General features: G+C 35.7%; 4 protein-coding genes across 4 annotated transcripts in view; all 4 read left to right on the top strand.

The window, feature by feature from the left end:
* Positions 1-1,298, top strand: part of LOC107037298 (nucleoside diphosphate kinase 7) — an 8,555-nt gene extending 7,257 nt beyond the window's left edge. Inside the window, exons 8-9 of the mRNA XM_015255782.2 lie at positions 736-843; positions 912-1,298. Of these exons, the coding sequence (XP_015111268.1) occupies positions 736-843; positions 912-974 (171 nt within the window). The 3' untranslated portion in view covers positions 975-1,298. The remainder of the gene's footprint in view (positions 1-735; positions 844-911) is intronic.
* Positions 1,299-2,519: 1,221 nt separating this feature from the next.
* Positions 2,520-19,956, top strand: LOC107038226. Its single transcript, XM_015257203.2, has 12 exons — positions 2,520-2,781; positions 9,595-9,800; positions 10,966-11,120; positions 11,200-11,417; positions 11,553-11,697; positions 12,925-13,167; positions 13,242-13,605; positions 15,034-15,214; positions 15,284-15,447; positions 16,947-17,150; positions 17,372-17,539; positions 18,141-19,956. The coding sequence occupies exons 2-12, from the start codon at positions 9,704-9,706 to the stop codon at positions 18,656-18,658; spliced, it is 2,457 nt and encodes an 818-aa protein (XP_015112689.1). The 5' UTR covers positions 2,520-2,781; positions 9,595-9,703; the 3' UTR covers positions 18,659-19,956.
* An 817-nt stretch (positions 19,957-20,773) lies between these two features.
* LOC107037000 lies at positions 20,774-23,288 on the top strand. Its single transcript, XM_015255310.1, has 4 exons — positions 20,774-20,922; positions 20,981-21,094; positions 21,634-21,964; positions 22,754-23,288. Exons 1-4 carry the CDS (start codon positions 20,774-20,776, stop codon positions 23,279-23,281), a joined length of 1,122 nt encoding a protein of 373 aa, XP_015110796.1. The 3' UTR covers positions 23,282-23,288.
* Positions 23,289-24,891: 1,603 nt separating this feature from the next.
* LOC107036990 lies at positions 24,892-26,763 on the top strand. Its single transcript, XM_015255299.1, has 3 exons — positions 24,892-25,034; positions 25,688-25,868; positions 26,512-26,763. The coding sequence occupies exons 1-3, from the start codon at positions 24,892-24,894 to the stop codon at positions 26,722-26,724; spliced, it is 537 nt and encodes a 178-aa protein (XP_015110785.1). The 3' UTR covers positions 26,725-26,763.

Below are 26,763 nucleotides of genomic sequence, written 5' to 3'. Positions count from 1 at the left end.
GATGTCAGACAAGATATGAATGTTTTTTTGGGCTCAAATGAAAGAGCGGGTCGAGAAATGGCGTGCTAGGGCCTCTAAAGATGGTTTTGAACCAGGGGAGACACCTAGACCCCAATATTCCATACATACTCCTAGCCCCCATTGTCCTCCTAGACAATGTTGTCACAACTCTGATTTTCAATTGAAAACAGACATCATCTTTACAGACATTTGTCATGTTTAAAGACCCTAGCACGCCATTTCTCGACCCGCTCTTTCATTTGAGCCCAAAAAAACATTCATATCTTGTCTGACATCGCTGCTACAAACTCGGGTCTACAACTCGGGCTTTCGATTAAAGGCCCGAGTTGAAGACCCGAGTTTGTAGCAGAGATGTCAGACACGATATGAATGTTTTTTTGGGCTCAAATGAAAGAGCGGGTCGAGAAATGGCGTGCTGATGCCTCTCAAGATGGTTTTGAACCAGGGGAGACTCCTAGACCCCAATGTTCCATACATACTCAACGTATCAAGAGAGGGAGGAGAAGAACAAATACGTAACAGTATGAAATCTACTATTGAACGATACTAATTAGGTATCAATTTTTCATTTTTTTTCACGCAATTTACTCGCAAAATTCAAAGACTGAAATTATCCCGATCTCTAGCGCAGCCCGTCGAAAGGATAGAGCTACTTTAACCAATTATTTATCCCCCCAATTAATATTATTATTTTTGACCCCCAAATTATTCCAGGACATTGGAAGACAAGTGCGACCGAACACTCTCCGCGCGAAATATGGGAAATCAAAGGTGCAGAATGCTGTTCACTGCTCCGACCTACCTGACGACGGTCTCCTCGAGGTAATAACACTAAAAACATATACAAAAAAATGAATTGAAATAAACAGCGAGTGTTAATTGCTCTCCAGGTGGAGTATTTCTTCAAAATCCTCGACGACGGAAGCAGCTCAAATTATGTGACAACAAAGTAAATGTCCGATGAGCCCATAAAGTCCTCACTGATATGGCGCGTCAGTGGTTAATTACTCAGAAACCAATCAAAAAACACTAGCTTATAAGCACGAATTAAAAAGAAACAAAACCACTGTGGGTATCGAATACTTGTGAGTGATTTATTAAACAAACACGCATGCTTTTGCTATCGAACATTTCTCATTCCTTGGGAATTCAAGAGCGAAGTATTGTTGATAAAGTTTGACCACAATTCCAGGGCATTGATAATACTGTTGTTTTGTGAAATGAGTGCCACAAGCGCATGAATCAATAAAATATGAATTTATTAATTATGAAGTGAAGAGAGGCAAAGTGTTTTTATCGTAGACCCCAACTAGTTTTAGTGCTCCATCTTTCCTTTTTACTTCACGTTTAATAAAAATATTATTCAATGACTCGTACATTTCGGTTCTAATTGAGAATTTACTAGGAAACATCAAAGTAACCGTTCGGTTGTTAACAACTCAACTCAATAATAAAGAAATCATCCTTTGTGAAGAGACCAAGGGATATTAGAGGAGAAGTAACACTAATTGGATGTCATAAACGTGCGCCATTTTTTATTAAAGGAGAGTTATTTATACAGCATTTCAGATCTTGTGATGTCGCAAAGGGATCCAGAGGGAATCTCGACAGAACATATTACTTTTTCTCCAATATCTCGTAAACTTTCAACTGGAATTGAACAGCATGAGAATGAACGCCATCATTGAATGAATCCCATCCCATCCCTTTGATCTTATTGATTTTCTATCGAAATAGAATGCAGTAATATTTCCGACTGAAAGTTTTTGGATTATTCTCTTCTATCCACAAACTTTATAAATATATTTCCACGGTTCACCGATGCAGAGGAAAAACGTTTCTAGTTTTCAGTAACAATTTTTGTATTTCGCAAACTTGTTGCACTGTAACTTTTCAATTTTTTAGAAATTTTCCCAAAACATCGGAGGAAAAAGTTATGATTCTCAGTAAGTTTTACTGAAATCTAGTAGGATTATATTTTAATTGAGGTGCATTTTCTCTTATTTGAAGGAATTCACAATTTCTGCGTTCGTAAAATGATAACATTCTCATTATTGAATTGATGATTTTTCATGTTCCAATATTAATCTACTCCTGTTTACAAATCCTTCATCATCAAGAGTGTACCATTCCATATCTGTCTTCAATTAATATTCAATTATTCCAGAATTTTACATTTTAGTAATTCATTTCAATTTCTTTTTCTCGCTTAAGGCCTTCTCAAATCATGAAATTCCCTAGTCAAACAACTCCCATGACCTTGTTGCAAGTATTCACCCTTCTGTTACCTGTCAGAAGGGTTTCAAGGGAAGAACTTAACAACATCATTTTCCTCGGCAATTTCCCTGATGAATTCACCAGCAAAAGAAGATTAAAAAAAAATGCAATTTAATTGAGAATAGTAAACTGAAGACCAAGATCTCATCGGTCTGTTAGGAAATGGCTTTTCATATTCGCCAGCTTGAACAGACCGGTAAGTGGCAGTTGAGCGCTTGACATCGACCGGCGCAGACCAACTCCAGTGTTTATCTTCATTGTTTAAGTAATAAAAATCGTTTTCGAAGGACTGCGCATTTTTATAGAACAGGTTTGAACGTTTCTTCGGGTTTTAGTTTGTGAAAGTCACCTGACGATGTTGCATGTGTATTAGAATTCATCTGCAGACAGTTCTCATTGGTTTTTAGTGTAAAACTACTGTTTCGGTGTTATTACTCAATCCTGTGGATGAAACGTTGACGCAAGTTCTGTTCAACGATTATGGTAAGAGGAATACTTCTTTCTTTTTTAACTTTCTATTGATTCACGTGAATTTACAGTTCACCATCGTTAAAAAATCGGGGTAATTACAGTTTATAACATCTAAAAATTTTTCGACTTTTCTGTTATTCATTTTTTAAGCCGAAATAGAATGCAATATTGAATATTTTCTTTGCGACTCCGGCAAACCTACAAAATTTAAACATTAAAATGAAAATGGTGCATTGATAGCTGTGAAATGATAAGATACAAGAACATTTCTTAATAGTCGAGACCAAAAAAAAAACAATTTTGTTAAAAGGAAGATCAAATTTCTGTTTATCGATACAAACGAAGATTTTGTTTTTCAAAGCTATCGAAAGAGAAAAGCTAGTCTTACGAAACGTGTCCTCATTCTCTTTTCCCTGAATGAATAAAAAATTCGCCGCACTCGAGTGATTTTATCACTCATTACTTTCTGCAAGAAGTCTAGTGTCAAACAGTCCGAACTCCTTTCTCCTTACGGAAATATTTATTCATCATGCTTTAAATTACACTATCGTCTTTCAACCTTTCGTCAAATGCGATAGCCCAGTGGAATGCATCTGGAGACTTTTTAAGATATTGATATTTCAAAAGACTGACGCAATTATCCGAAAACTGAGACACCAGTGAAAACAATTCAACCGAGTGGCTTGAATGTGGGTGTAAGCAATAACATAATTCGTCAGTTCCTTTCAGCAACGATGAACTTGACACAATTTTGTCATCATTATTATTCGACTCTGATACTCAATTACACACTTGCGTCGTTTTGGATCTTTCAATGGGGTATCTGACATCAAGAAACAACTGGCGATGTCCCCTCCGCAGAATGACATTTTAAAACAAATGTAGACTTGTAAAATCAGGAGATAAAAGTAATTGTAGGGTAACGAGTTGACTTTATTGTGTCGACGATGCATATTCAGTTGAAGTTCTGCGCAGGAGTATTCAAGAGTGTGAGAATGAATCGGGGACACCTCTAGAAGACCATCGAATATGACCGAGTTACCGGATTGTCCAGGATTATTCTCGAGGGCATCGAACTGCCTTCATTGACTCCATTAAATCGGATAATCCCGTTTGCTCCTTGTATGGCGATGAATAATCAATTTAGCGCGGCTATAGTCATCCTGGAATATTCCATGACTTCAAATTCCAGTTTTTTTTTAAGGTGAAGAAGAGACTCGGCGGTTTTGCTCAGCCGATTTGAGGATCGGGGTTTGTGGGAAGACACGAGTGTTGCGAGTTTAAACGGGTTGCTCGGTAATCGAATAAAATGGATAATCGGCCGTGGTTGACTCCTCCATATAGCTGGGACGATATCCTCTCGAAAACTCGTGCCGAGAGAAAATTACATTAGTGACGTCAGCGGTGGAGGGTAGATGATATTTTTACCTCTGTTTTGCTAGTGTTCATTTGAGGATGTTTATCAACATTCGCAAAAGTGAATTTTTTCATGGTCGAAAACAATTGTATGATTTTCTTAACTGATGGGAGAACGTGGAGAACAAACTTTACCGGCGATTGCAGGAAATGAATTGCAGCACTTTGTTTTTCGGGTGAAATTGCTGATATCCGTTTTCGAAATTTTTATTAAGGGATAGCTCCACTGAAGTTCCAAGAAATTTCATTGAAAATTTACAGTTTGATGAAACGTCAGTGGAAAGTGTCAATTTCACACGGAGAGAAATCTTCAGTAAAAATTACAGAACTCACAGTTCGCTCACGGATTACGGAATCTACTTAGAAAATTTAAGTGACGGTATCGTAATTTTTCACAGAAGATTCAGGTAAAAATTACGGAACACTCTGGAACAAATCCGTGATTTTAGATAAAAATGACGTGATAGTTCCGTAAAATTTCTTACAACCACATTGCGGGCAGTTCAATAATTCCCAGATCGATAGAAATCAGAAAGATTAGTGTAAATATATCCTTGAGTGTTCATTCAAGATGATATTTTTACCTCTGTTTTGTTAGCGTTCATTTAAGAATGTTTATTAACTTTCAGAAAATTGATTTTTTTTTCATATCCGAAAATAATTATATGATTTTTTGAGCTGATGAAAGAACGTGTGAAACAAACTTCTCTGATGATTGAAGGAAATTAATTGTAACACCCTGTTTTTCAGCTGAAATTGCCGGTACATTTCTTCGACATTTTTATTAAGCGATAGTTCCACTGAAATTCCATAGAATTTCGTCGTTAAAAATTCACAGTTTGATGAAACATCAGTGGAAAGTGTCGATTTCAGTTCAATTATTCCAAGAAGGTCGACAGAAAATTACATTAGTGATGTTAATGATCGAGGGAAAATGAAATTATAAAAATGTGTTAAAAAATTCAAATTGTTACGGAAATTTCCATATTCGTTAAACAAAACACCTGGATTTCCTGAATATGCCCCATAAATCTGAAATTCTATAGATCATAAATCCAATTCAAAGTCAGTAATGCGCTCAGCTTATTCTCACATTTTTAATCCTCATTACAGGAATAAAAAATGATTGCTCCAGACTTACCACTCGAGTCTGTCTCGAATTACCTCCTCGCATTACCCGTATCCTCACAAACCCCATATCAGACGAGATCTCCTAATGAGGACAATCGACGGATGAAAATTAGCATTGAATAAACCCCAAGGAAAGCTCACTGATTATAACATTCCATCGATTGCAGCTGATTGTACCCACTGAATCATGCACTTATTATACATTTTAGTCCGAACCACGTGTCCAGTAGTCGGGGCTTTGACAGCGAGTGGCAATTATTGTAAATACCCTAGTCACCTTGTAATGTAGAATCAAAACGTTTGAACTTCCGTTAGAGGAGCCTCACACAACCACGAGCGTTTATTCTAATACTTTTTTCCCCTCTTGATTCACGAAAATGCAATTCACTCATCGTCGTTATGCGCGAGGAAATTTTAATTTTCGGAGCTATTACGAGTGAATTGTGATGAGTCGAGCCAATTAACCGAAGAATTCAAAAATATTTACAGCCCATAATTACAACCATTTGCTTGAAAATTGGAGCAATGGCTCAAAGTCAATGAGAATCAGGAAACGAAAATTAACATTTTTCAGTTGATTATGAGTCTGCGGGTCTCAACACACGTGATATGGGCATTAGTGGACGCAAAAAATGGGATGATTTTGTAAATTTTGAAACAGGAAGAGTCCGACCGCACTCGAATTGCCGGAGTTGCGGTGCTCGTCGCTTGTATCCACAGATGAGGAATTTCTTACATAACAACACTCGATACAATGCCCGGAATTCCATTGCTGGAGTAATCACTGTTGGGACAGGGGAGGGCAAGGGAATGAATCTGTGGAATCGCGTTGATAATCGGCTTCGTCGAGCGCTACACACCTTCCACGAGTCAAAAAACACTATTGTTGTGCTTCTTTTTACATCCAAGCAAACTCAAAGGAATTTTTTTTAAGCACCAATAAACTTATAGATACTGATTGCAAAAACTTGGTTAAACATAAAAAAAATTACGATAATAAATAAACTCGTGAGGCACTCTTGGCCAAAGTTTACACATTTTATAAAATAGGTTTCATAGAATTTTTTCATCACGCTGTGTGTAAAATGACATTTTACGGACGCTCCGCGTGCGCAAAACCCCACTTCCCACACATTGTGATGAAAAATAGGGTTCGATACTCGCGAGAACAATGTTTTTAGACTCGTGGGATTATATCACTCGCCTTCGGCTTGTGCTATAAACCTCCCACGAGCCCAAACACACTTTCCACCAATTGTATCGAAATATACTATTCTTATACTAGTTTTTAAGGTATGTAAATATTGTAAATAATGACTATTTTTTTAAATAAAAATTTGGTTAAAAAAAATCAAAAAACACTTTTACGCACTCGTATTGAAATATAATATTTGCCAAGGAATCAATTTCTTGGGAGAAGAATTGATTTTTTAGGAGCGTATTTCTGCAGGCCAGTCATTACCAAGTGGTACTCCATGCCCATCTCCAAATATTATAATTATGTTGAATTATGAGATACTTCTATAGAATTTTCTCGGTTCAAATTTTCAAAGTTCTTTTTTCATTTCATTTTTCTTTTATTTCATCAAAAAAATCAAACACAAAAACTCAGAAAATTTGAGCCACGGAAATTCTATAGAAAATTCGAGAGAAATCAAATAGAATTGTCTAGGTTTTTCTATTAAATTTTTGCATACCTGTTCCTTGGTCCGGTGAATCTCTGGGAAGCTATTAGCAACGGAAGAAGCATTTAAAACGGTTGAATAATAAAACTTGCTGCAAGCTTAATAAATTTTGAAACGATAATGATGTGGCTAACAACATATTAAAAGAGAATAAAAATTTTAACAACTATGACAAACTATTTTTAATCCACGTCCTGTCATTCTCACCTGAGCACTAGAATTAAGTACCTCCGAGCGTTGGAAATATGAATCCTACGACCATTAGATAAAAATGGCATAATTACTCCGTTACGCTTCAGAATATTTTCCTCAAATAATAATATGTGTAATCTGGAGTATAAATTAGATACGATTGCCGCAGAAGGTGTGTTTCCTGGTGTTTTTTCTTTTTGTCTCTGTGACAAATGTTCACCGGATATAAACTGTGCTTGAACGCGGACTGAAAAGTGGGTTGTTATGTAAAAGTGACATCTGCACCTGTTTGGTATGTTCATTGTCAAGGCCAGTCGGTTCTTCCGCAGGGGTTTTTTCTATTAGTTTTTTTTAAGGCACACTGTTAGAAAAAAAATGAAATTTCAAAGAAAGTTCAGTAAAGTTTCAGAATTTGAAACGATGTCAAAACGAGAATTCCTTAATTTATTTGAATTTCCAATCTAATATGAATATTCAGTGTCAAACGACATTAAATTTTCAGTGAAATCTGAAATTTCATGATTTTTTCCCCCGAAATCGCATTCAATGTCACTATCCTGAAAATTCAAGAATATTTACCGGAATTTTCTAATTTCCTATTCATTTTCAGGGAAAAATGAAACGGAAATTTACAGTTTTCTTTGATTGTTCCACAAAATTCCCGGAAATTTCGTTGGTAATTAAATTCGATAACAATTTCCAAAAAGTGTACCAGAAAGTTCAGATAAAATTTTTCAACAGTGTGACAGAGTTTTCCGAAGGACAATGTCAGTGAAGATTTTCGAACTGGAAATCACGTGTGAAAAAAAACTCATAGAAAAACCTTGCGCATTTGCTGAGAACTTCTGGTGCAATTCAATTGAAAATTTAATTTTTTTCCGTCGTTTTTCACTAAAAATGCTCAATAGAAAATATTTTTCAGACAAAATCAATGGATTTTGTGCTTTGCATAACTTATTTTATTGAAATATTCTTCATAGAAGTTCCTGGGCATAAAATCTCTAAGTTTTTTCTACTGAATTTTTTCTTTTTCTCATCAAAAAATTCAAATAAAAATACTTGGAACACTCAACTCAAGAAATTTCTAATTGTTTCCGAGATGGTAATTTTAACCGAATAAGTTGTATAGATTAATGAAAATCCTTTGGTATGTTCCGTACAAAATTTTCTATTAAATATTTCTATTTTAAAACGTACAGAAAGGTTGCGAATGTGACAGATTCATTGAATTTTTTTATTTTCGAATTGTTATGCACTTATTACTGAAATCGTTACGAAATTGTTGCTTCATCTTTAGTTCTACACCTATTCTTTTATTTTTGCTTACACGGAGAGAAATATTCAATAAAAATTACGTATCTTTTCCGTAATTCCGGAGCGAAATGTGGTTGTACGAAATTTTACGGAACTATCACGGAATTTTTTCGGGGCGTTCCGTTATTTTTATCTAAATCTCCTACGAAAAATTACGATACTGTCACTTAAATTTTCGGTGTCAATCTCGTAATCGGTGAGTGAATTGTGAGTTCCGTAATTTTTACTGAACATTTTTCTCCGTGTATGGATCACTCTCCCGAAAAATTAATCAGCTACAATCTTAGTCTTCATCATAATGACTAGAATATTGTGGTTGTAATGACATGAGTTTATGGAAAATTTATATAATTGAAGTGATAATAAAAAAAATCTTTTCTAAATTACATCCGCTATGCTAATTATATCAGCTGTCTCGATCCTTCTGTCAGTCATAGAAAATTTGGAGGCCAGTGTCATAATTGATTTGAATTATTCCCTTCCCAAAAGCCGAATAAAGCATCAATCAATGGGGTCTTCCAGAGAAATCATATTCATTAGTACTAGTATTTTGTACTAGTTAATTAAAGCTAGGAAAATTTTTCCAAAGATTAAATTTTCAAAAAACGGATTTTTCGAGGTTGAAATGTTTCTTAACATTGTTGTGCCCCTATTATTAAAATTGTTATTAAAAAATTATAGGTTTATTTGCACTCCTACTCTTACTCCTTTTATCTTCGTCCTTGATCCGCTCATCTTCCTTTCCCCTGAACCTGACGCCGCAGTTTTGGACTCCCCAAAAATCCATTAGTTACAATCTGTTAGTCCTCATCACAACAACTGAAATATTTTGGTCTCAGTGACATGGAACAGAACTGATGAGCCATCCCAAGATCAAGTTTACGAACAATTTGGCAATTAAAGTGATAATTTTTAAAAAACTCCGCAAACTACATCCATTGCATTCTTTGGTAAATCCTAGGAAAATTGGAAGTCAATGGCATGATTGATTTGAATTTTTCTCCCCCCAAAACCCGACAAAATCGTGAATAATACAGTAATTTAATTCAATAATAATCCAATAATTCAATAATAATTTTTTCTGCAGGATTAAAAAGTACGCATTCACGATGTGTCATGCTTAGGAGTCTAAGTTTTTTGTTGACGCAAAAAACTACCGACAATCGAGACAATTGAGACAGTAGCAAGCTCTCAAGATGCTGCTTCTCAAAAGTTTCTTCCGTAGGATAACCAAGGACTTCCGGATCAAGGAGCTATGGTCCCTCAAACTTATTTTCTTCGTCCAAGCATCGAGTGAGTTCAATAACTAAATAAAAAATAATATATTCCACGAGAGAGATCTTTCGTCCTGCTGAATCAATTCAGTTGTAGACATTAAGGATAGTTTCCACCAAAATATGATAATTTCCGTGGCAATAATTGTTCTCGTAAGAAATTTACATGCTTTTCGGGTAAACGAGGCTCAACAAAAGATAGTTTTAAGGGAAAACTTGAATTTTCTTCCCGAAAAATGTCATTGGAAAAAGTAGATAATTTCTAGGGGAATATTTTTCTTTATTAAAAAAATTGCGACTGTTCGAATTCCTCTAGGGGTACATCGTCATGACAAAAAGTCCATTTTTGTGAAAAATCTCAATTTTTCTTGCATTAAATATCCGGAGAGAAATTTTCCACAATAAATGTTCCACTTGAAAAAATTATTATTTTTTCTTGTGTAGCACCAGAAAAATTGTCATGCGACGCCAAAAAAATTATCGCTCAGCCCCGGAAAAATGATTAGGGGCACCATAATTTTTCTGGTGTCGCACGAACATTTCTCTGGTGCCACACAATAATTTTTCCAAGGGTGCGGATTGTGCCACGTTCCTGGCGCTCAGCACATGAATTTTTCTAGAAAATTTTTCTCTATGTATTAAATATTAAACATCAAATAGTGCGACTCCATCAGATATTTTCACATGGAACATATAATTTCGACAGAACTAATTCTTTTTCAGTGCACTGTTAAACATTTTCGTCTGACCTTCCCGTATCGAATCCAGAAAATTGTTATCATTTTTAATTCCCATTGAAATTTTAGAAAATCTTGTCATTGAAAAATCAAATATTTCATTGATTTCCTCTTCGAATTATCAGAAAATCAACAAAATACTCGATTTTTCAGTTCAATTATTCCATGAAAATTCGGAAAAATCCGGAGAATTCAGGGAAAAATTGAAAATTCATATGATTTTGTTTCTGGATTTTCATATTCCATACAAAATTCAACTCTCACTCAAAAGTCACGAATTTCCTTGAATTTTACCTACAACTTGAAATTTCATGACCATCACTCTCCAAAATCGGATTCAATATCACTCTCATGAGAATTGCTCCCATATTTTCCACAAAACTTTGAAAAATTTCCACCAGTGTGCACCGATGTCGTACTATCTCAGTAATGATTTCAAATTTCCAGCGCTATTCGTCCTCTACCCATATTTAACGATTCACATGAGGGAATTGGGTATAAACGTCGAAGAGACTGCGATAATGAGTGCCGTAACTCCATTCGTAGCGATCGTGATGCCGCCGATAGCAGGACTAATAGCAGATAGGATAGGAAACTTCAAAGTAAAAAATAATTAAAATGCGTTATGCATAAAATTCCGATGATGAAAGAGAAACTTCACGGTGTGATATTTTCCTCCAGATCCTGCTCTCTCTCTTTTCATCGCTCGGTGGTGCCAGTGCACTGCTCCTTCTGCTTGTTCCTATCGGTAGGGCTACAGTCAAATACCCTGAACAAGTGGTAATGGATTTAGGGTGTCCAGGAAGTAATGGAGATCTGCTGTTCACTATGAGCCAAATGAGCCATCCCTGCGAGGATAAACACGAGTCTGATATTACGATGAAAATCCAGAGTTGTGGGTGAGTGGGTTCGCGATGATTTTGCATGATAAGTCCTATTTTTACGCCAATCATGATGCCTCTGCATTTTTGCAATGGAATGCAGGATAATTACAAAGTTATTCAAGGCAATTGAAACAATCCTGCATTATTCAGGTATCTTTGTCGTGTGGATCTGCAAAAGGATAGCGATCTGCAGATGATGCTGTCGTCGAAAACTTATACTGTCAAGCGTTTCAATTCAGCGAGAAATCATACCGATAGTTTTGTTTATCACAGGCCCAGTGCTGATCTTGTTCATGTGTGTATTATTCCACTTGTCTTTTCAAATAAAACTCCTTCCATGAGTCATTGTGCGGTCATTTCCAGCCATAACTAACACCATTTATTTGAAATCAAAGAAATTTCAAAGCAAAAAAAATTTTTTTATTTAATATTTTTTTATCAACTTTTGTTTGGTTTTTTATTCTTGAAAGTACTAATGAGAATAATAATTTTCCATTCAGCAGAATGAAAAATTATGGAAAAGTTCTTACGGGAAAGGATTTTGTCAATGAATTAATTGAAAACAAAACAAAACAGCAAAATCCCTTCCCAGAGGAAGGGCTAGGGAGGGCCGAGAGGGAAACAGGAAGATATGATGCTGAATTTCAATTGAATGAAAAAAAAAGTGTAATCGGCCTAATCTGATCAATTGAATTCTAAGACGAATAGAAAATTATTATTCTCATCAGTACTCTCAATAAGAAAAAAAGTTGATAAAAAAAATAACAAAAAAAATTTTTTTTGCTTGAATTGCGTCTAGCAGTCATTTTTGGACTATTTCATTTTGCCCCACTCTCCCCTACTTGTTCACCTTGAATAGGACAAAACGTGCGAAATTAATAGGGAATTTTACTCTCTTGGACCGGGAAAATTTACTAAACATGAGGGTGATGAAAAATTACTCAACAAATGACATAATCGTAGAGCGAAAAATAAGCGTAGCTCCGAAAAATTTATCGCCCCTCAGGATAATATGAGGAATATGTTATAGCACGTATGAAAAAATGCAATAAAAAGCCCATTACATGCGCTACAAGATTCCATTCGAAGTCTATTAGAATTCTATTGAACACTCCATTTATTTCCCGCCAGTTTCTATTGATAATGTTATCTTTCGTTAGATATTGACCGACAAAAGTCAACAAGTGTTGACTTTTCTGTGCACCTCATTCTGCTGTGATTTTTTTCTCACTTTTTTAAAACTAAAAACATTTATACCCCAGCGTATCTGTCGAAAAACTTCTCCAGAGAAAAACTGAGTCATATAGAAAATCAAAACTCTACTGTCTTTTTCCATAAAAAACAAATAGAATTTCCACTGCAATATTTCATTCAATTTTTTCATAAATCTGCATGGTTCACAGTTTCATAATTTCCCCCTGATATCAAGAAACAATATCACCCCATATTCTTCCGTACGTATTACTTTCCCTTTTTTTGCAAAATTCCAACTACTAAAGTTCAATTACCATTAAAAATTCAGGCGTCAGATGATCACGACTACACAAAAGAGCACCGATTGCTGCGAAACAATGAGCACTTTAAAACATGCATCCGTCAGCTATCTCGAAGTGGATTTTTCTTTCCAACTCGTCAACTCCACAAGTTCACCTGTTCCGAAACAACCGGAGCGATTGATTTTTATAATTCAACAGCGAGGCCCGAAGGAACTGGGGAGAAGTCATTCAATCAAACTCGGTGCGAGTTCAATGAAATTTTCTCGCAAGTGTGTTTAATAAGCCAATCAGTTCCCTCCTCCCTCGCCGGCCCCATCAGTTCAAGGAGTAATTAATTTTTCAGACTGAAGTACAGAAAGAGGAGTTCCTGACGTTTAAATCAAGGATAAAGCTCCTGAATACATCGAGCATAGATGAGTCCGAGAGGAGAAGGAGATATTTAGGTGAAGCCATGACACTAACAAGAGATAACTTCAGTCCCGTAAAATGTGGAAATCCTGATGAGAGAAGTCGTGTGTCCGTCACAGTACCTCTCGTTAATTGGACGTCAAACGCAGATCCTTACAAATCTCTCGACATCCAGGAATGCAGTGAGAGGTGCATTGTCACCGCCCCAAGAAAAAAATTGTGCTCGAACATGAACACTGTGATAGAGTACAATACTCAAATGACGTTTTGGCTGTACCTAGCAATACGAGTTTTCATGGGTAACTAGAGTCACAATTAGAACAAATCCCCTTGTCATCGTGTGTATGAATAAAAATGTAATGGATGAATCTAACAATTTCTCTGGAAAATTCTACTCCGCTTCTGTTGAAACTAATGAGAATTATATTGGAATTCTATTCAAAAGTTGATTAGTTCTACTTTACAAAAGAATTTATAGAGAAAAATCGCGACTTTTTACATAAATCATTTTGTTGGGCAAAAGTTGTGTCTGAGAATATCTCAAGAGAATAATTCATACAGAGAAATTAACTCTATTGCCTTTTTTCAAATTCGTTGTGCCGTTTTTCCTGTCAAATTCGCTTGTCCTTTTGTGCAATTAATTGTTTATAGTAATTTTATTTACAAAAAGCAATTCGATCAATTATCTTATTTGTGAATATGTGCGAATAAAAATTTAATAGATAAATTTAACGATTTATCTGAAAAATTCTATTAGAATTCTATTGAAAAGTTAATTAAGTTAACAAAAGAATTTATAGAGAAAAATCGCGACTTTTTACATAAATCATTTTGTTGGGCAAAACTTGTGCCCCAGAATATCTCGAGAGAATAATTCATACAGAGAAATTAACTCTATTGCCTGTTTTCAAATTCATTATGCGCTTTTTCCCGTCCAATTCGCTATTACTTTTTAAATTAGTTGTTTATTAATTTAATAATTCTCATTCCAAAAAGCAACAGATAAATTATCACACGATAAAATTTGCATATTACAATAAACAATTTGCTCATGTTCTAATTCTCATGCTCACTGACTAAAATTTTAACCATAATTACAATTCAATTTCTTCGAGAACACAGTTTAGAGTGTGAGTTTCTGGAATTCCCTGTTTGTTGATACTCTAGTAAAAGTGCGTGCCCACACTGTTATCAATTTTTAATTAGTTCACACGGTAGTTCATCTCATCAACTTAACCCCGTGCTTAGAATATTGTCATCTTAAAAATTAAAACTCAATTTGGAATATTGAGTCACAGCTTTGTTTTATTCATATCAGAAATTTTCGATTTGGATATTAATATTTTGTTCAAAGTGAGCAGAAATCGATCGTTATTTTCACTATATTGCATTCAGATTCTCCTATCCTCAATCAAAATGTAAGATAATCTCATAACTCTAGCTATTAATTCTAATCAACTATTATTAATTGAATGAATTATTCTATTTTCCTCTGACCTCCATGATTTGGACAGTTATCATTCGTTTATTCGTGTTTCATAGAATGATATTCAATTCTCATTTTCGATTCGAGATATTGCCCATATTTTTTTTCGAAAAGAACTATTTTTTCTCTAGAAGGTTCATAATGAAAATTCAATAGAATTCTTCAGATAAAGCTCTAGATTTTTTCATTAAACTTCTTCTTGCATGCAATCAATGCACTCTCCAACGATCTTTATCCACAGGAATAATCAGTGGAACAGCATTCGCAATGTTCGAAGGAGCTGTGATAGCAATAGTGCGAATACAGAATGCGGACTATGGCCTCCAGAGGATATACGGAAGCATCGGAGGAATGATATCCTCTCCCCTATCGGGCCTATTAATCGATTATGCAAGTCAGGGTAAAGAGTACACAGACTTCAGGTGAGATATCATAGCTCTCGTTTAATCTCACCCGACAATCAAAATTCACGGCATAATATCTCATTCCAGACCTGCATTCTATTTATACTCAGCCCTGAAGATACTATCTGGTGGACTGATGCTGATGATAAATCTTGAATTCAAATCACCATCTCCCAATGTCGTACGCCATGTCATCACTGTACTTAAAAACGTGGAAATCATTGCACTTCTCGTGGCTGTTTTCATTTTGGGTCAGTATGATTTGATCCATTGTTCAAGTTTTATTTATTCATTTATTTATTTCGATATATAGACCTAACAGCACGAGTTATAGACTCATATGATTCAATATTATTTACACAGCTACAATTTTATAAAGAGTTATATATAATATAACTAGCAAAATTAATGCAAGTTGAAAAGACGAAAAAATCAGTAGAAAAACCTACCACTTCTAGGGACTACTAGGGAATTGTTGAAGTTCGGTTTGAATTTTTACAGAAAACAACTACGAATTTTTCGAACGATATTTGATGGAAAAAAGTCGGTAGATATTCCTTTGAAATTTTTCCCACTGAAATTCTTGGGAATAAATTTTATAATTTTTTTTCGCTGCATTTTCTTTCTCGAAAAGTGGCAAATTCATGCTCGAGAATTCCTATAGAAAGAATCTGTTGATTTTTTGTTAATCAAGTATCTGCGAAAAAAGGCGTCGACGAAATTATATAATATTCGCCAGAAATTGGCAGAAAACGAATACCATTTTCAATAGAATCCACTAGACTTGGAATAAGTTTCGAAGTAATGAGATATCGACAGAATTCCTCTAAAGAGTCGATCGATTTCTCGAGCGAAATTTCCTGCCTCAAATTTTCGTTTGAATTTTCTTATACAAGTTGACATTCAAATTGAATCCTGAAACATTAATAGTCTGTCCTCGTTGATGACACATTAGTACAACCGTATGACGCAAACGGAAATGTAGTTGAACGACCGGAAACAGTCAATTCGGTCCAAGAATTACGATATAATCATTGAATAGTTGATATCGATAGGCCCTCAAGGTTGAACAATATTTTTTAACAGTGATGTTACGTTCAACGAGTGGCCGAACTGTGCCTTGTTCGTTCACAAATAAACGAAAGGACTTTTTGTTTACTTTTCGATTACGACTAAACGAAAAAGCACTTTTCATCACGCTGTGACGAAAAGTGAACTTTTCGACACGCTCCGCGTGCCTAAAAGTCCAATTTCCGCCACATTGTGATGAAAAATATTGTTCGTAACTCGTGAAAAAATGTTTTTTGCACTCGTTACGAAATATACTATTTCGTTTACTTTTCCTCTACGAGTTAACGAAAAGAGACTTTTCGGCACGTGGTGAACATAGCAGTAGTGTAGCAGTAGTGTATTTCTATACTCGCCTTCGGTTCGTGATATAAACCTCCCACTCGCCAAAAAACACGTTTTCACGAGTTACGAACAATATTTTTCATCACAATGTGGCGGAAATTGGACTTTTAGGCACGCGAAGCGTGCCGAAAAGTTCACTTTTCGTCACAGCGTGATGAAAATTATATTACATTGCGCTATCTACTCTGTTGATATGCGCGCAGGGCGCGCAATCAATCTCACACGCCTAAAATATGAATAATCCGTCGAATCCTCTTTCGTCATAAATAAACTTTGAACCAGGAAGAAAGACAATACACAACTCCCCATTTCAACCCCTCCATTGAATGTTTTCCAGGCATAGCGTGGGGCTACCTAGAGTCCTTCCTCTTCTGGCTGATTCAGGACCTAGGAGGTTCAAGGTCACTGATGGGTATCACCATAACAGTCGGTGGAATAGCTGGAATTCCACTTCTTGTACTCTCCGGACCGATAATCAATAAGATCGGCCATGCCAACGTACTCTTCATTGGTTTTGTGTTTAATTCCATCAGGCTACTGGGTACGGCAATTTATCTCCCATCTCATTGATATTCATCATCCACTAGTCCCTCTCATTACAAAAAATGAACAATTCCCCTTGCATAATTCTACAATACTTGCACAATGAAATTGAACGTGAATAAATAAATCTTCAGTGGATATTTTTTACCCATTGCCCGATGTTACCGTTAGTGACCAATGGTATCTACTTCATCTTCAATTCGTATTTTCCACGCACAGGCTATTCACTGATTTACAATCCCTGGCTCTGCCTCATCTTCGAGGCTATGGAATCCGTGACGTCCTCGCTCGCCTTCACAGCCGCCATAACATACGCCGCTAAACTCTCCACCACAGCTACCGATACGTCTATTCAAGGTCTGCTAGGCGGTCTTTATTACGGAGTTGGTGAGTTTAATTCTGAAATTTATTACCCACCAATGAGCATCATCCTGCTGTTAATGTCCTCTTTGATATTTAATTTTGCTTACTACACTGAATACAGCCCACTGCATTTAATGATGGTAATTCAATTATTCGCTGCTAAAAATTTTCATCTGAATTTTCCGTGTCAAATCCTGGAAATTTTTCCGGGAATTCAAATATTCCGTTAATTTTCGGTTCAAATGATCTGATAATCAATAAAATACTTGATTTTTCAGTTAAATTATTCCGTGAAAAATTAGAGAAGTCAGGAAAATTCAGCAAAACAAAATTCAAAGTGAATTAGAATTATGAAAAATGAATCCCGCACCGCCGAAATTTAGAAAAATTTAAAATTTGTGTCACTCTGTTTCTCAATATATTCATGTTCCATTGAAAATTCAATCAATTCGTACTGAAAACTCATCATTTGCCTTGAATTCTACCTAACACTTGAAATTTCATAACCATTTTTACCCTAAATCCGATTCAATGTCACTCTCACGATATTTACTATATCCTCCATGAAATTAAAAAAAAAATTCTAACAGTGTTGTTTCACTTGTTTTGTCTGTTGGGATAACAGGTAAAGGGGCTGGTAGTTTGATAGGTGGCTATCTCATGACAGCATTTGGCACGCGCCCCACGTATCAAATTTTCGCCGTTGTCTGTCTCATCACGGGGTTAATCTACTTCTTCTTCAATCTACTTTACCTGAAAAAACGTCCTCAAGTCGAGGGAAACGATATAGTGAAGAAAAAACCAAAGGACCAAGGAGTGACGAATGTTATCGATGCAAATGATAAAAATGAGGCCAAGAGAATCGAAGCTATGGTGGGAGTAGAGAACATGGCATTCGACAGTGAATTCTCAATGGGGAATTTAAATCAGACGCCGAGCGCTAAAACACTGGAAACAGCTAATAATGCCAGGAATCTCGATAGCATTGAGAGAATGCCGGAAGAGAATAAATTGAGAGCAAGAACTGTGAATTCGGTGGATGGTAATCGTAAAGTAGGAGTGACGAATGCGGGATTCGAGGGAGAGACGAATGGTCAGGCCGATGTTACTGGGGAAAAAGAGGCACGTGAAGAGGAACAGTAAATGAGGGGTTGTTAGTCTATGTAAACGTGCTCATTCGTCACTCTTCGGTCACTAGAATCACTCTGGACAGTTAATGCTGGCTCAGAGGACTGTACCATGTACGCATTTTGTTTTCAATGCAAAAATGGCGATTGCCATTCCGGGGAATTTTTAGGATGGAACGGTTTTCCATTAATTTTATGTGCTCATACTCGAGAGGTTGATGTCAGTGGGATGAGCATGTGTGATAGATAGATGCGCCAGGCGGATTTGTCAGTTACCTTATAGAGTATAGATCATTCCATTATTTCTTGTATTTTAAGGCGTATGGAAAAATTCAAAGGGAAAACATTCTATTGAAATTTTATAAGCTCTTTGACATATTTGCTTTTGTAATTTTAATGGCTCACTCTTTCGAGATTCTTTTCTATCCAAATTCTTAGACTTTATTCGTGGTGGCCGGAGTTTCTTTCCCCGTGGAAAAATTCCCGGATTTCTTCCCCGTTAATCCTTTCTCCGCGAAATCTTCTCGTTGACATTCATTTTTCTTACGATTTTTTTCATGTCGGATCTTGTTTAGAGTTTTACTTCGGAAAATGCTAATTGAATTTCTTTTTTTTCTCTTGGAAGGAAAAAAATGAAAATGATTTATGATTAATGTCATAAATATTTTTTTTTCATTCACGGTTGTTTAGTCAATTCATTGTTTACCGAACAATGTTGATCTGTTTTATTAGTTTTATTCAATTTTTTATTCATTTACATTCATTTTTTTATATGTTGCTGATTATGTTGAAAATAATAATAATAATTTTAGAGGATTGGAATGTTAGTAATTTTGTGTGGTTGTAGATGTTCTATTTGAACAATTCAATCCTAATTTGACAAAAGCGCGTGTATAAATTACTCATGATGTTTAGAAATTGTCGACTTCAAGAAAATAATGGATATTATGAATATGTGCCTGATTTCATATTTTCCTGGGAGATTGTACATGAGTTTTTTTCTTGGGGACATAGAAACTTTTCTGGGGAATATTTTTTGGGAAAAAAGTTTCCCGGGGAAAAATTGTCCGGAAGACCAATTTTCCGAAGATTTTTCCCGGGGCCTTTTTCACGGAGAAAAAAATCCGGGAACCTTATTCGTATTCTTTATAAATTTTCATTATTATTACAAAATCCAAAGAATGGATTTGTGTTATAAAACCCATTTTCAACAATTCTTACATAAAAAGTCATAATTATATATTTGAAATTCAGGAAAATTTCTCCAAAATTCCAATAGAATTTTCCATCCAATGCTTTAAATTTTCCATTTATATATTTATTTTGATTATATATTTGAAATTCAGGAAAATTTCTGCAAAATTCCAATAGAATTTTCCAGCCAATGCTTTAAATTTTCCATTTAATTTTCCCATACGCGAATAAATCATTGTATATAAATGTGTGAGCTATTTGAACTAATGAAACATTGTGAATTGCACTATTTTCAGGAGCTACTTGTGCATGACTCGTAATGTTTTTTAAGTGAGATACGAAGAACATGAAATTCATGTTTGCATTCTTTATATTACCACTCATCTGTGTTATCTTATGCATACGACGTAGAATTGTAAATTTCCCAATGTAATGTAAATACTGTGAAATTTAGGACAGTTATAGGTTTCGGTTACAATAAATGAATTGTTATGGAGTACTCCTTGTTCTCTCGAGACTGTGAGTCCATTCTCGTTTGGAGGATTATGGTTGCTGTATCTCACGATGTGGAGTCTGGTAACGGTGTAGAGCAGTTTACAAACTGAATTAGTGGTTTTTTATGGGTAATCATTATGATCATTTAGCGTCTTCGGGGAGGCAGGAAATGTATTGTCTGTATTTTCACCCATTCATTACTATTATTCATGGACTGCTGCTTTCCAAGTGATGATTATCAGCAATCACCAATTATTCCTGTCATTTTTAAATTGCTCGCGAGTTCTGAACGATTTTGAATTCGCGCAAAATGGGAGGAATGGACAATTAGGGGAGTTGAATGGTCAAATGAGTTTCAACGGTCCAACAGGGGAGTACAGTTACGAGTCTATATATCTCACCCAAGTATCGTTGACGTACCACTCATCCATGACGAGCAACGATGATGATGTACTGGCGTCTGTTACTTGTTCACGTATCAGTGATTCTCGTGGTCCTCACGCCAATAAATACAACGGGAATACCCGAGATTGCATCGTACGCAAAAGTATCTAGGAGTTGTGTGAAAAGTTCAAATTCACCGATAACCAGGTACTTGTCTCTCTCAAAGTTTCTCACCAGAATTTTAAGTAACTGATTCCAAATCCAGCAGTGGAGGAGTTGTAAGCGAAGGGCGAAGTTACCAGGCTTCACCGGTTTATGTGCCTTCGAAGAGCCAGAAACTTCGGAATGGAGAAGCTCAGGATTTCGCACCGAGTCAACAGTAAAGTAGCTGTGTTTTTACTTACAGGGACGAAAAAATTTAATAGAAAAACCTATGGAATTCGTTAGAAAATTCTATTGAATTTTTATTCAACTGTTCTATTAGTTTTTGGCCGATTCTATTAAAATATTCAATAGAAAATATTCAGTAGAAAAAGTCAATAGAATTCTATTTTTCTGTATAACTTATTCTATTGAGATATTTTCTATAGAATTTCTTCGGCTCAAATTTTCTAAGTTTTTTCTTTCGACTTTCTTGATGAGAAGAAAAGAAAAATAGAATGAAAAAAATTTACAAAATTTGAATCGAGCAGAATCTATAGAAAATACATGTAAAGAATAAGTTATATAGAAAAATCGAATTCTGTTGACTTTTTGTATTGAATTTTTCTATTGAACATGTTAATAGAATCAGCCAAGAAGTAATAGAAAATTTAATAGAAATTTAATAGAATTTTCTAACGAATTCGATAGGTTTTTCTATGAACTTTTTTCATGCGTGTATTGTCGCTTCGACTGATTGATTTGTTCGGCTGAAAGGTACTCAACGCTTGATGAAGATATGCTGTCTAATTTGGACGCGAGGAAGTTGAAGAAACAAGCGCAGGACAGGTTTCATCCACCAGCTCCGTTTGAGCATAGTGTAGCGCATTCGAATAAAGTAAAGTATCAACAGGCTGATGGCCCACCTGACGCGTCCGAGTTTTCGGACTCTCCGGGGGCTGCAGCAGCTGTGTCATCGGGGGGTTATACTACTTTGCCTAAGGATGTGTACTCAGATAGCTACGAGTACCCACTGACATCGAAGCCGAAGGATACATTACCGTCAATCACGATTGATGACTATTCACCGAACAATTATAATCCAAAGGTAAAATCAGTAGCGGAGCGGTAAAACGGTTTGCGCTGTTAGAAATGTCTTGAAATTTCAGTCACAGCGTCATCTGGATTTACGATGTGTGAGTTTGAATACAATGTTAAATGAAAGCATTCACCAAAATTCACAAAATTGGGTTTTCCATGTTAAACAATCATTGATTTTTTAATGAAAGCTTGAATTTCCAAACTCATCAATTTTCAATAGATTGAGAATTCAGAAAAATTGCTGCCTGAATATTAAAAATTTTAATTTTTCGGAAAAAGACTTTGAATTCGATTTATGGAGAAAAGTCAATGGAATTTCGAGTTTTTCTGAAAATTCAAGTAAAGTCCTAATTTTTTAGTGGCAGGAAGATAGAAATTCCACAATTTACATGAATTTTCATGTGAAAATGAATATTCACTGCCAAATTCCCTTGAATTTTCAGGGAATTCCTTTACAATTCTTGAAAGGAATTTCTGAAGAAATTTCCCGAAAATTCAGAAAAATGTGAATTTCAGAGACAGATTTCTCAGAACTTTCCTGATTTTTCACTAATTTCCCCAGAATAATTGAAATAGAACTTACAGTTCCCCCGGTTTTCTCCACTAAATTATGAAATTTCAGTGACATAATTTCTTGAAATTTCAGTGAACATGTTACTTGCTAGAAATTTCCAAGGCCTTTACGGGAAATTTCAGTGGAATATTTTTACCAGTGTAGAATAAAATGGCATATAATCCTCCAACAAGTTATCCGCTGACTTTGTATTATTTCCGATAAAATCTTTAATTATTCCAGCCAGTTGACTCTTACCCACCGTCGCAAACCTCGTATTCAGCTCAACAGGTGCCCAGTTACCTCGAGAGATACCCAGATAAGCCCGATTACCCCGGGCCTGATTCATCCTTCGATGACGCATCCTACTCACACGATCACGATCATTACCCCCATGACATCATCTACGATCACCCACCGCACGATTATCACCACGACTTCACCACAACAACCACCGAGGAACCAGAAATGAACGATCAGAGATTGAATAAACGACCTTATTCTTATTACTACATTGGAAAGAAACTGTGGTATCTTCCCCTTTACTTCAGCATTTACTTCATCATTTATATCGCCGCTCTGGTGCTCAAGAGCATCGCCAGACATAAAATCAATTTCCCCCAACAACTGGCGGAAGCGGCTGGGGCGAATGGTAGGCACATGGGGCAGGACGGGCCTGGGTGGTGGGATCTGACGCAGAGGGTGCTCAATGGAATCGACGCGTTTGCCAGTGGAATTCATGAGAAAAATAGAGGAACTATTGAACGATGAGACTGTACCAGTGAACTTGATGTACCTAAATACTAATTATTGCAATAAAAATTTTCTATAAAATTAATTCAACTGATTTTTTAGAGTATTTTTGAGGATTTCAATCTTGGAAGCAATAACTTATTTCGTAAAGTAATGGAAACATCTCATTTCGCAGCGCAAAATTGAACTGCTTTCATGAATACATAATCAGTTGTCACTAGTTTTATTTATTCTTTCGGTAATTAACTTCCTGGAAGCCAAAGTATTTAATTAAATTATCGAATGACACGCGATTTTTCTCGCGTTATTGACGTTTGGAGGTAAAGACACGACTCAATTAGTTGCGAAATCATGCGGTGGAGAATTCTTTTGGGATTTCATTGACATTCTATTGGAATTCTACTAGAATTATCATAGAATCCGATATTGGAAATTCTCTTTATTTTTTTACCGATTACTACGAAAATTAGGTAATTCAGCCATGCGATTTTTGAATAAATCTTTCATAGAAAAAATTTGATATTTTTATTATCCTATACAATTTATGCTACTTTGATTCTTGAAGAAACAAAAATTAGAGAATTTATGTAAAATAATCATATCGGAAAAGTCTGAAAGGTAAGTCATATAAAAAATTAAAACTTGATTTTTTTCTATATGTTATACCTACAATATTTGTCGAAAAATGCCAATAGAAATTAAAAAAATGATAATATTCAAATATCGTTTTCCTAGCTTCATTGAGAACGCAATATAATTCCCCAGCGAAAGCGCTAGATTTTTCTACATGAAAAGGACAATCAACGACAAATTGCAAGAAAAATCCAGAAAAAATTACTGAAGAGTGTACCCTAAAGAATCACTGAAAATGCGCGGAAATTTATCTGTTTTTCTCTTACTTGTCAACCAACAACTAACAAATTCTACTGTTCGTTTGCGAAAAATAACGCGTCAGAGGGAAAAATTTATTCATGTCCCAATTACAATTCCGGAAATGCAATTTCGCTCTACGATTGCCTCGATTGCACATTCATTTTCGTGATCTTTTCCTTCACGTATTAAATCATTTCATATACGGCATTTTATGAGACAGACTGCTCCCATTGGTCCTTCACCCGAGCTCCGAATAAACTCGAAAAATTTAATTAGGATGATTATCGTGTGTTGTGAGTTTACTTAACGTTTTCAGTGTTACAGTTACAATGTGAAGTTCAGTCGAACGGTGATCATCAGTCACTCATCCAGTTGACAGAGAATTCCAGAAATTTCCAGTGGTCGTTTAGAATTTTCCCATCATGCACGATATCCGTAAAAATTACTGATCATTAACGTCTCGCGGTATTTGCCTAACGTTTCGTAGTGCAGTCGAGGACTTTCCGAAGATTGGAGTCCTTCGAATGATCAGTTGACTGCCAGTTTCCAGATTCATTGGCGGTTTGAGCTGAAATGCTCGTAATAATGATAATAAAAAGTGAAAATCTACTGATTAACAAATGTTTTGTGGAAAATTGCCGGAAATGTGCTGAGTAATAAATATTGAGCGACAGTTGTGAGCAGTTGTGTTTGAAAAATTGGGGGTGAAGAACAAATTCTAGATCTCACTGGGTAATTGATGCCATCAATCAAATATGGAAATTCGAATTATGATCAGTATTCTCATTATGTCCCTCTGCAAGTGGATTAACGCAGTCAGGGTGGACGAGAAAAATAATGAGAGTGTGTTGACCACAACTGAGAGGACAGCGGTTGCCACAACAATGCAATCATTCAGGTTTGTCACAATCTCTGTTTAACCCTAATCTGGGCATCATAGGTGACCTTGCGACTTTGACAACGTCCGCGGGGACTCGCCGCTGCGTTATTTAGGCGCCAGAGTTGCCAAGTTCATTCTACAGCGCGCGGACGCGTTCAGCGAGTTTCCGGCAACGTCGCGAAAATAATTCGTCTGTCGGAAAAAATTTGCTTTCTACAGGAATTTCGACAATTATATTGTTCTAAAACTATTGAAATTGAAAAAGTAGTCTAGTGTTAAAAATAAATCGAGGAATAACAATTATAAACAATTCTGTTAGACTTTTATTCAAAATTGTAGGAGTGCTTTTATTGCAGGAATTTTTCATAGAAAATATTTCACAGATAAAATCAATTAGTTTGGATGGATATTTTGTATATAAAATTCTCGGCATCAGTTTCCCAAGCTTTTTTCACGGCTGCTTTTCTTCTCTCATTAAAAAATTCAAGCGAAAAACTTGGGAAATTCATGTCGACCATTTTCTATAGAAACAATTTCGACAGGATGAGTTGTATGATTCAATTTTTAATATTAGAAATTCAATAGATTCTTTCACCGAATGCGCTAGATTATTCTATAAAATACCTTCATACATGAATACCTACTGAAAACTGATTGACTACCGTGAATAGATTATCAAGGGCATATCGGCGTGGCCATGACGGCGAGGATGATCATCACGATCACGATGACCATGCGGATGAAGATGACGACATGGAGGACTCGAAATCAATGGCCAAAAGCGAGTACTGGGGCGGTTACTACGATTTTTTGATAAACGAGGGGAGCTACAAGTTCTGGGCTGTGTTTCAGGCAAGTAGAGAACAAAAATCAAAATTAAAATCAAAAAGGTATTTTCCCTTTTTTTCGATTGAACGAGAATGAAGGAACGTTCCTATTTGACACACGGAGTAAATAATTGCACGAATAATTACTTTACAATCTAGGCAGTGGGAGAACGAATCTGTATTTCAGAAATTTTTATTTAAACTCAAGGTGAAAATGGGAGGCAAAGCGTAATTTTTCACAAAAAAACCGTAATATTTATGAAATTTTTAAGAAAAAGTCTGAAAGGAGCGAAAAAATGCTGCCGCAGGTGGAGCGAGCTGAACACTTCAGACATTTTTCTTAATATTTATAACTCAGAAATAAATTAATCAATTCAGAAGTCTGGGCATTTCATCGACACGTGAATAAGGTTTTAGCATTAAAAAAAATCAAAAGTAGTTTTCACTTTATTTTTCTCATGAGTTGTCTTTGATTTTTTTCTCCATGTCCTTAAAATCAATTTGGAATCGATTCTCTGAATATGATTTAGATTGAAATTTACGATGCGTAAATTATCGAAAGATGATTGATCCCCCCATCTGCAAACTAAAATGGGAAAAGTGAATTGGCACGGTCACTCACCACTTGAATATACCGTAACAAATGTTTAATATGTTTTGGTCGACAGCTTGCCACTGCTGCACTCCTCATCTACAGCGGATTTGCTGCCCTTTATTACGCCAAGGTAAATCCATCTATCACGGACGACTATGATGATTATTTTCTCCGTAGAAGAAGAAGACGACGTGACACTAACAGTCCGTTATTTTTTGGTATAGACAGTGCTACATTCCAGCGAATAATGGACTCACTAGAGAGGAGAAATAATGATTTAATGTAATTAACTATTTTTCAAATAATTGACACTGAGTTATGACTT

This window comes from Diachasma alloeum, unplaced genomic scaffold (genome assembly GCF_001412515.2).
Source record: "Diachasma alloeum isolate Michigan unplaced genomic scaffold, Dall2.0 Dall_scaffold_00177, whole genome shotgun sequence".
Classification (NCBI taxonomy): Eukaryota; Metazoa; Arthropoda; class Insecta; order Hymenoptera; family Braconidae; genus Diachasma; species Diachasma alloeum.
Note: the sequence above shows the minus strand (reverse complement) of the source record. Positions and strands in the feature narration are given on the sequence as shown.